At 34.3% G+C, this 11,314-nt stretch overlaps 1 protein-coding gene across 1 annotated transcript in view; it reads left to right on the top strand.

The window, feature by feature from the left end:
- The window catches only part of STK17A (serine/threonine kinase 17a), a 37,543-nt gene that overhangs the window by 4,080 nt on the left and 22,149 nt on the right, over positions 1–11,314 (top strand). The window contains 6 exon segments of the mRNA XM_015599487.2: positions 2,611–2,677; positions 4,410–4,446; positions 4,448–4,470; positions 4,472–4,570; positions 6,354–6,356; positions 8,621–8,765. Of these exon segments, the coding sequence (XP_015454973.2) occupies positions 2,611–2,677; positions 4,410–4,446; positions 4,448–4,470; positions 4,472–4,570; positions 6,354–6,356; positions 8,621–8,765 (374 nt within the window).

Below are 11,314 nucleotides of genomic sequence, written 5' to 3' on the forward strand. Positions count from 1 at the left end.
GTATGGTTTCTGCTCCAAGGCAAATACTTCATTAAGTAAACCGTGTTAATTTTGAAAAGTTGGAGCCTATAATGTCAAATTAAAATCCTAGTTTAAAATATACATAAACTTAAGGATAATTATTTTCAGCCTCTTAGAAATTTATAAGTAACAAAATTTAATAAAATCTGATTATTGAACCAAGTGCATTGGAAAGCTAAGTAACTACGGTCATTGATTCACCTATTCAGGTAAGGAAGAAGGAACTAGATTTATTGAGAAAATTCATACATCAAGTACAGAGTTCAAATTAGATCATGCCCAAACTCCTCTGTCCCATGGTTCTTTTTTTACTAATTATTATCATTATCATAGATTCGAAATTAATGCCAAAAATAATAAAAATAGCTACTGCTTACTGATTACTGATCATTTGCCAAACTACCCTGCAAGGTAACTGCCATTAACCTTATTTTACAGATGAGGAATCTTAAGCTCAGAAAGGTTGAGTAAATTGCCCAAGATTATACAGTTATCAGCCAGAATTTAAAACTGAGTCTGACTTTTAAAACCATGTTCCTTCATGCAGATGTCTAATCTGATGGATTTTTACATTTAAGATTAACAGATATGTTAAGTTTTGTTTGTTTGTTTGTTTTTTCCTTTCAGAGGTAAGGAAGATAGAATCTATTCCAGGTCTTTCTTGAATGGAACTTTGTTACATTTAAGCCATCACCCCAAAGCAATTAAGCAAATACTATACTTATATATTAAACCTATAAGGCACTTTACTAGGCTCTGGAAATTATTCCCCAGTGTAACAAATCAGTCACTATTCCCTTTATAGGCAAAATGGCATGCCACATGGGAAAATCTTATGGGGAAAATAACATTGAGCTGAGCCTTAAAGAATGAATGAGATTTCAGTAGTAGTGAAGATACTCCAGCCAGTGGTAATAAAACAAATAAGCATAGTGGAATTAAAATTCAGTGAAAGAATGGCAAGTAGTTCAATGTGGCTGAAATATTAAACTTTATGAGGTTAAGTTCACATAGAACTTATTATTAACAAAATAGTAAGAACAGTATATATATTCAGGATGCTATCTTATATCATATTTGAGTAGCTGCTATTATGCAGAGTGCTATGGATATACTAAGAGGAATGATACCTGAGGTCCCTGGAACACATAGTCAAGCAAGGGAGACAGTCAATGCAATAAATTGTAATATCTCAGACCAATTTAAATAATATAATATGGGTATAAAAAAGCACCTTATTATAATCTAGAATCAAACTTAGAATCTCAGAGTGTGCACACACACACACACACACACGCACACAACTACTCCGATTAGCATCTACAGTTTTTGCTCTTATAATTTCAGAACCTTATATATTCTATTCCTTGAATGCTGAATCCCACATTTCTATGTACTGTGTGGCTCTACAGAAAGATCAGTTCCCAGAAAACCCTTTTTATCTCCTATTTCTCCTTGAGTAGTTTTAAAGGTTCTCCCATTGCACCAGTCATTTAGAGATGAAGGCAATAAACATTTCCTCAAACCATGTGATCTGCTGTCTTGCTACCAGTTTCAGTGATACACAGTATTAGAATGATGGAAGAGTTTTCTTCAGCATGGGATAGTGCAGAGGTAGGCTCATGAGCTATATGGAATATTTTTTACAGTTTTAAATGGTTGGAAATCAAAAGAAGAGTAATATTTAATGACATGGAAATTATATGAAATTCAGATTTCAGAACCCATAAAGGTTTTTTTAAACCCAGCCGCACCCATTTATTTACCTATTGTCTCTGACTTGCTTTCACTCTATAGCAGCAGACTTTAGTAGTGACAGAGACATTCTGGCCAGCAAAGCCAAAAATATTACCTACCTGACCCTTTACAGAAAAGTTTGCTGCCTTTCAGTATAGTGCATGATATTGTGGAAAGAAAAGAGTAAACCTAAAACTGTGAGGGATGTATCTACAAAAATAAAGGTGATGTCAAGAGTAGTTTTCGGAGTTAGAGGAGAGCCATGGGAACTATTCTGCTGACCCGAAGAATTGGATGCATGGCCTCAGATATCGAGTTAATATAAGTTTCTTCCATATATTTGCCTCTGGTCCCTGAATTTAGCAATAAATCTTCTGTAACAAAGGTTCCCAGAGTTAGCAATGTATGTGAATCCACTTCTCGAGTCCCTTGTCTTTCAATCTTGTCTTCAAATATATATATTTGGGCCAGATAATAAGAAGTATTTTACTTATTGTATAGTACTCTATTGCCTTGAATTTTAGGTGTGGTAATAAAAAAAAATTTGTGTGTTTGATGTGGGAGTACTTTGAAGGCAGCTCAACTGAGTTATTTCTAATTTACCAGGAACATGCTTGCTGTCAATTTTATGTTGGTTAGTTTTTCACAAATTAAACTTTCTCTTTTATCTCTTCTTTTGAAACTTCAGACATGTAGGTATTTTAAAAAATCAAGTTATTAATGGTATCTTTTCTCTTTCTTAAAAGCATACAAAGATCATCAGGAACCTTTTAAAGCTTGATGGAGATTTTATGGGGTAAAATAAATGGAGGTATCAGTCTATGAAGAATGTTTATGGTTTGATCTCTCCAGTATCTGTAGAAATCTTTCATATTTCTATGAACAAAAAGAACTCTGATCTGAACAAGGGTGCTATTAGGTAGATTGTCACCATATTGAACCTCTGGAGGGCTATGTCTAAGGATTCATCCTTTAACATTTTTATTACTGATGGTAACAAAAACATAGATGGCATCAAAATCATGTAATAAATTAACTAGGAAGGAAGAAGTAATACTCAAAATTATGTCAGTAGTCTAGAATGCTGGGCTAAAACCTAGAAATTAGAATTTAACAGAACAAATTAAAATCTCACATATAATTTTTAAAAAAAACATTTAAAAATATAGTATGAGTACACTGGCTTGAAAAATTCAAGAAGAAAATGATCTAGGTAGTTTATTTACCAACCCCACATGAACTATGAAAAAAACTATCAAAGTTTTTTTAAAAAAGTGATATTAGGTTGTATTGTGCCAAGATCAACAAAATAATAATCATGTAATACTTTGACCAGATAATACATGGAGTAGTTTCTTCGAATTTGGTTGGCACATTGTATCAGCAGTTTTGATAAGCCATAATAACAGTTATGAGGTCTAAAAACCTTATAGGGATAAGGAATGATTGAAAATTGGAAAAGAGAGTGGCAGTTAACAGATCGTGTTATATAACAGATCATGTTACATAACAGATCAATACCTGATATAATGTCAGAAGAGAGAATGGGTCTTTCTATACTGCTCAGACTACAGCCCTTCACCTGAAGTTAGGTTCAGACTTGTAATGAAAACCTTATTAAAATAATATGCACCTAGAGATGGAAGAGACTACCTCACAGTTTGAAAGAAGCCATTGGCATTTGGCATTAGGTAAAAAATCAATCAAACAAACAAACAAAAAACTAAGTGATTTCTAAGTTGCCTTTCAACTTAAGTCTTGAGTATTTATGGGTGATGACTATCACGACTTAACTATTTGATTAATAAATTTTTTGAGCACTTACTATATGGTGAGTACCATGCAATAAAATTAATTTTATTGAGCACTTACTTCATGGCAAGTACCATGCTAAGCAATTGACATATATTGTATACTTTAATTCTCACAACAATTCTGTGAAATAGATTCCGTTTGTGTTTTCTTTTACAAGTAAGGAAAATGAGACTTAAAAAGATTAAATAAATTGTCCAAGGTTATGTGTCAAGTTAAATCCCATTTGTGGGATTCATGCTCACATCTGTCTAATTCCAGAGCTAATACCCCTAATCAGTACTGAGTCCTGTGTGAGTTGCTTATTGGTTTAATAACAAATGGTAGCGTAGTGTTTCAAAATAATGCTTGTATCTATCTCTATAGGGCAACTAGACATTTCCAGCTGATGATGTAGTTGAAATGATATATAAATGAGCTCCTTAGCTTTTATAATTTCGGCAGATGATATTAGAGTCAATTAGTAACATGAAATTCATTATTTTAGGAATTCTGATAACCAGTTTTTCTTAAAAAGTCAAATGGCATTTTAAAAGATTTAAATCATTTTTATGTTAAATGTGTACAAAAATAAGTTATTTTTATGTATAACTATAAAATATATTGACTTTACTATTTGAGTTTTCTTTAGAAGAATCAATTTTGAAGATTTATAAATTATATTTTATTTGATTATAGATGTATTCTATTAAATTATTAAGGGCTACTTTTATGATTGCCTATGACCTAAATTTGAATACCCATTGATATCTAAATCTGAATATTTGGAAATTTTATTAAAATTTATCACCTCCGAAAAGTGGTTAACTTTAACAGTTAATGTTTTTGTTTAATTGTAGGGGGAAATTTGCAGTAGTGAGGAAATGTATAAATTCTGGATTCTGGAAAAGAATTCGCAGCAAATTCATGAAATTGCTGCACTTGAACTAGCACAGGGCTGTCATTGGGTCATTAATTTACATGATGTCTATGAGACTCCAGAAATTATCTTAGTTCTGGAGTAATAAGTGTTGTTTTCCTTAGACTGAATTCGTTTTGATAGTCCGCCCTTTCTTTACAGGATGCCTCTCATTTGTGATAATATGGCAAGGCCTGGTTCTCTGGAAATCTGAAGATTTTCTGGATTTTTTTTTATGTGTTCCTCATATTAATTTGTTATGTTCCAAATTTGCAAATATGAATGTATATTAGATTTTTCACATTCATTATTTAATGACATTCTTCTGTAATAGGATAAAGTTCTTATATTCCTACGAGTGACATTTTTAAGAATGTAATATCAAGATTAAAATAAAAGACATTTTACAGTCCCTTACAGGTTTGTATAGTCTGAATTAATCTCTCTCTTTTTTTTTTTTTCCAGAAACAATTTGTTTTGATTCATACAATGTTTTCAATTTGAGTAAGTAGGGATAGCATAGAAAACAGCTTTGGAAAATGGACAGTTTTTTCTTAAGAAATCCTATTTTCCTCTTTGCTTCTCCTGCCAAAGGAAAAGCTTGAATGATTTGAATATATTAAAAGCCTTAATACATCAATAATCACAAAAAGAAAAGACAAACTCAGGGGAAAATAGCTCTAATTTTTGTTTACATAAAATAATTAAAATATCTTTAATAATAAAGATCTTACAAATATTGTATACACAAAACATGAACCTCCAAGTTTAAAAAAGTGGAAAAAGAATATGAAGAGAAATTCCACACAGATACATATATGTAAATGGCCTATATGTACATGAAAAATATTGATTCTTAATAAGTTTTACAATATAAATTAAAAATAAGTTGTTGATTTCCCCTTAGAAGGTTACCAGAGATTATAAAGAAAAGCTATATTCAGGTGATGTTGGTCAAAGGTTATAGAGTTACAGGTATGCAAATTTAAAAGTTATAAAGGTTATAGAGTACAGCATGGTGAGGATAGTTGATAATATATTATATACTGGAAATTTGTGAAGAGGTTAGATCCTAAATCTTCTCAACATAAACACAAAATGGTAACTATGTAGAGGTGATGGATATGGTACTTAGCTTGATTGTTGTGAATATATATATATAAAATATCTCTACGTAGAAACATTAAGTTTTGGACCTTAAATACATTTAATTTTTATATGCCAAAGATATCTCAATAAAGATGTTTAAAAAAAAGTGATAATCATGGGTTCTATCTGATTTATACTACCGATAGAAGTATTAATTGGTACAACTTTTCTAGAGGATAGCCTTAAGAAAAACATATACTCTTTAACCCAGCAATTTCACTTACATAAATTTTTTCACAAGGAAATAATAAGGCAGTTATGTAAAGATGTATTACAAAAATGTTTAGTGTAGCATTGTTTATATAACAAAAATAATCTGGATGTTTAACAGAAAGGTGTTGGATAAATAAATAATATCATAAGATGGATTACTATGCAGTCATTTAAAAAGATAAGGTAGATATAAATGTATAGACATAGAAAGGATTTTTTAAATGTATTGTTAAAAAGAAAAACGCTGTTAAAAAATAATGATGTGTATAGTATTATCTTGTTTTTATTTAAAAGCTTATAGAGGTATAGAGGGAAAACAGTCTGGACTAAAATAGTGTCTTCTTCTTGATAATATAATCCAAGAGTCTTGTGTTCATATGTTTTAATTCAGTAATTCACTTGTAGGAAAATCTTCTAAAGGAATAATAAAATTCGCACAGTGAGAAGCACAAAAGTGTTTTCCATAATGTATTTTTAAATATAATAATAAAAATATCCAAAAATGATGGAATGGTTAAGAAAGGTAGTATATGTGAATAATGTCTCAATAAAGTTTTTTAATTAAAAAAAAATGTTGGTTTAGGAATCTCAAATGTAAGTTCCCTGCCTACCTAGATTTTTGGTTTCAGTTTATTTTGGAAAGGTCGAGGCAGAATTGGAAATTGATCTAGAAAAGACTCTGAACTATTATTCTCTCACCAAGATCTTCTCATTCCTCTCACATTCTCACAAAACCCGCTCTTCAGACTTTACTTTTTAACTTTTCTCAGTTCTTCCAGTCTTTCAGTCAGCTCCTGAGTTTTTCTCTTTCTTTTTTTTCCCCTTCTCTTCTTTAGTAGTTATTTCAACTAATGTCTCACCAGCACCTCATGTTATTTCCTTCTTCCTCTTGGGTTGTCCTCTGCAACTCCTTCTGCCAGTTTGTCCCTGGACACATGCTGTGTGTCAGTCTCTTGCACATTCTTGGGAGGACTTGCATTGTGTTTGATCTGCTTTTTACAAGTGTTAAGAATTCTTGGTATAGAATCCTCAGTCAGGTTCTTGGTATAGTTTGGTAATTCTTTACATAATCTCTCCTTGGCTTCTTTTAACATCTCCCAGGGGCTAATCAAAATCTTTACATACTTACTGTGTCACCTACTTCCAACTTTATTAGACACCTAGCCTTTTCTCCCCTTTGGAGAAAATAAAGGCCATCAGACACACAATTCCTCCTCATCACCCTGTCTTTACTGCTCTCATGCCCTTCTCTTCTGTTTGAAGGAAGAGATTCTACTGCTTAACTCCAAGGTTTTACAGACGTCAACCTTTTCTAGGACCTGTGTTTTTTAATCAATTTTCTAACCTTTCTTAGAGTTTTAGTTCCTCTTCTTAGGAGGGTTCTTTTATTTCCATTTTTTTATTATTTCAATCTCTTCAATCCTAAAATTCCTTTTCCTGAGCTTTGACACCTTTAAAACTATTGTCCTGCCTTTATCTTTCCTTTACTTCTGTTCTCCTTAAAAAGAATAGTCTAAATTTACAGCTTTCTTCACTTTCCAATCAGTTTTCTTCTATTTCATTAATCTATTCATCTGTTCATGCCAGTACTCCATTACTTTTCAATCTAATGTCATCTGTTCTTCTAAATCTTTCATGAGGTCATCAGCTCTGTTTGCCAAGACCTATCTCATTTTAGTATTTGTTCTACTTCTTACTCTCTTTAAACACTTGATATTATACCTTCTTTTGTGAAATTATGTTCTTCCTTTGCTTTCATGTGGCCTTTAAAAAAAACTTCTCTCAGAGCCTTTTAACTTTCTACTGTATAAATACAAATGCTCTCCGGAGTTCATTACTGTTACCCTTGTCATACATTTATATTCTGTACATTTACCCTGGTTGATAACAATCTATATTTTGTGGCTTCAGCTATTATTTACATGCTGATTATTTCCAAATCTGTCTCCAACTTTAGATTTTCTGCTAAGCTCAGCTGCCTACTTCATATCCCATATTCAGCCATGTATCACATAGATTCAGGATCAATGTGTGTACACTCCTGCATTTTCTTTCTAATGCCTAGTTTTCTTTTGTTCCCCATTCCCAATGGTATCCCCATTTATTTCATAACTCAAGCTAGAAACCTTGAATCTATCCTTGATTCCTTTATCTCCTTTAATGCTCATGTAGAATTACCAAGTCTTCCACTTAAGTCTCGCCTGCTTGTGTTTCCCTTTTCTCTGTACTTGCTGTCTCTCTTCTGTATTGGGTCCTTATTGTCTCCCATGCTCTCATAGTAGCTTTTTAGCTGATCATCCTGGAAGGATATAGTACACTTAAGTGATAATAGGGATAACCTCCAAATGTGGCTCTAGGATTAGGGAAAGGGTCTTCAGTGGAGGGTATTTGCTTTATTTTCACTTTTTGCATTTAAAAAAAAATGTTTTTAGGTACTCTATAACCAAAATTCTTGAGAAATTTTTACTTGAAATATGTTAATAGATTTTACTATTTAATTTTAAAAATATATTAATATATTTTATTATTAATGTTTGATTTATAAAGTTTTTAAACCAGTATTTTTATTTTTAGCTTTGGAAATGCTTCACATTCTTATTTTTATTAAAAAGAAAACAAATGGATGTAGGCATGTAGGTGGACAAAAGTTTACACACACTCAAATTATAGTTTATCCAGATAAAGATGTTTAATATGTATAAATATTAAGAACTAAAAGGGATTAAATATTTTAATAAGTTGGTTTTTTTTTAATGTATATAATTAAAATACACTTCTATCCTTCTGTAGTGCCGCTGGGGGTGAAATCTTTGACAACTGTGCTGTAGACAGAGAAGAAGCCTTTAAAGAAAAAGATGTTCAGAGACTCATGAGGCAGATTTTGGTAGGTGTTCACTTTTCACATGTCCATGATGTAGTTCATCTTGATTTGAAGGTAAGATCTGAATTACTTTACAATTTTGAGGTTGCTAGGGAATGACACTCCAGATGTAAAATATTTAACATTGATTTATTTAATCATTTATGAGTTTTTTGTGCTTTATTAGGTAACAAGAAAATAATATGGAGTCTTTACTCTTATCCTCTAGCCAATTAATTTTATCAAGGAGATAATATGCATGTGTATACATAGTAATATAAATAATAATAATTGCCCCCCAAAATGGAGCTTAGAGTATATTGCTGGCATAGGTGAAGGCTTCCTGGGAGAGACACTACTTGAGTTGACGTTTATAAAAAAGTTAAGGTTGAACCAATCAGGGTGGTGTAGTAGGAAAATTCTGTGCTTGCCTCCTCTCACAGCCACATCAACATTATGACTAAACTACAGAAAAAGCATGATTGAGAACGGCCTGAAGTCTAGCTGAAAAAAAGTCCTACAACTAAAGACATAAAGAAGCAGCCTCCTCCAGACTGGTAGAAGGGGCAGAAACAGACTGGGCTGGTCTCACACCTGCCTGTGGTTGTTAAAAATCAGGAGGGATAGCTCGGCTGCCAAGTTGCCCTGGAAGGAGCAAGGGGTCCCAGCACCACACATGGCTTTCCAGCCCAGGGTTCCAGTGCTGAGAAGAGAATTCTCCACATCTTCTGGCTGTGAAAAACAGCAGAGATTGTGGCTGAGTAAGACAGAGGGTGGCTGAAGTTCCAGGGACTCCTCTTAATGTGCCTGTGTGCAGACTTACTCACTGACTCACTCCCTCTGAGCTCCAGTGCAGGGGCAGCAAGTTTGAAAGGCACCAGGGACATATTGGGAAGAACTGAATTGTCTGGTTTCAGGGCAGGGGCTGGAGGGGAGGCTTTCTCCTAAACAGAAGTGCTGGTAGAATCTATTATTTTTTTGTTGAGCCCTCCCCGCTTTCCATCTTGCAGATACAGGGGACCACCATATGTGAGTTTCCATTAATGTTTTTAACACTGGTTTCCCTGCTCTGGTGATCCCCTGGTGAGACCTACCCCCACTTAATTTGTGGTTCCACCCAAGCCACTCCCAGAGGCTTTTCCATACAAAGGATCTGTCTTGGCTCATGCAGTAGACTTTCTAAAATCTCTCAAAGGTTCATTAAACCCATCTGGCTTCAGTGTGTCCCTTACCTCTTGTTAAGCAGCCCCAAGCCTAGCACTTGCGGCAGCCAGCCTCAGTTCATGGCTTGACCTCTCTAGGCACCTCTAAAACCAGCATAGGTAGTGGCTGTCTGAGTATTGCTTGGTGGCTCATGCTAGGTGGCCCTGGGAAGGGCACAGGCCTACAGTGGGATCCCTACCAGGAGGCCTCGAGACTGTCACACCCATTGTCCTGTATTGGACTGAGCTGGAGCACCACACAGGGATGCATCTGAGGACAACACACCCATAAGGCAGACTGGGTAGACACCAGAGTCCTGCTAAAGCAAATCCTGCCAGTTGCTCACTAGCCATTTCTCACAACCAATCAGCCCGAGAGTCAGTACCTCCCACTGACATGCAAACAGAAACCAATGCTCAACTACAACAGGAAGACACACACAACCCATACAAGGTACATACCTAGAGCACCTGGCATAGATGAGTAGGGAAGACTGTTCCACTGGGCCCCACAGCACACCTACTATAAAAGGCTACTCTACTAAGACTGGGAGACACCTCATAATACATAATAACACACATGCAGCCAAACTGGAGCAACAATAAAACTTGTCCCAAATGAAAGAACAGAACAAAGCTCCAGAAAAAAGAACTAAACAAAATGGAGTCAAGCAATCTACCAGATGTAGAGTTCAAAACAGTGGTAAAAAGGATGCTCTATCAACTTTGGGAAGAGCAGATGAACTCAATGAGAACTTTAACAAAAATATAGAAAACATAAAAATAGAGAAAGAAAACAAAAAAGAAACAGTCATAAATGAAGAATATAATAACCAAAATGAAGAATACATTACAGGGAATCAGTAGATTAGCTAAGTGAAGAATTGAAACAGTGATTTAGAATATAAAGTAACAGAAAACATCCAATAAGAACAGCCACAAGAGAGAATCCCCCCCCCAAAAAAAAATAATAAAGTGAAAATAGTTTAAGGAGCCTCTGGGACAACATCAAATGTACCCAACATTCATGTCACAGAGGTACCAGAAGAAGAGAAAGAGCAAGTAATTGAAAACATATTTGGAGAAATAATGACAGAAACTTCCCTTACTTGGTGAAGGAAATAGACATACAAGCCCAGGAAGCACAGAGTCCCAAATAAGATGAACCCAAAGAGTTCATCAAGACACATCATAATTAGAATCCAGGGCAAAATAGCATAGATAATAGAGGCTTTGTTCATATTCTCATGTGACCACATCAAAGTTGTGACAGAAACACGCAGCAAACAGCAAGCAGAGCCACCTGGGGTATAGATGAACAGAAGCCCTACAACTAGGGAGAGAAATAAGAAACTGTAATAGTAAGAGTTAGGAGGGAGCAAAGATGCAAGGCTGCCCAGTCCAGAGCAGCTGAGTGGGAAA

The sequence above is a fragment of the Pteropus alecto genome, unplaced genomic scaffold (genome assembly GCF_000325575.1).
Source record: "Pteropus alecto unplaced genomic scaffold, ASM32557v1 scaffold109, whole genome shotgun sequence".
NCBI lineage: Eukaryota > Metazoa > Chordata > Mammalia > Chiroptera > Pteropodidae > Pteropus > Pteropus alecto.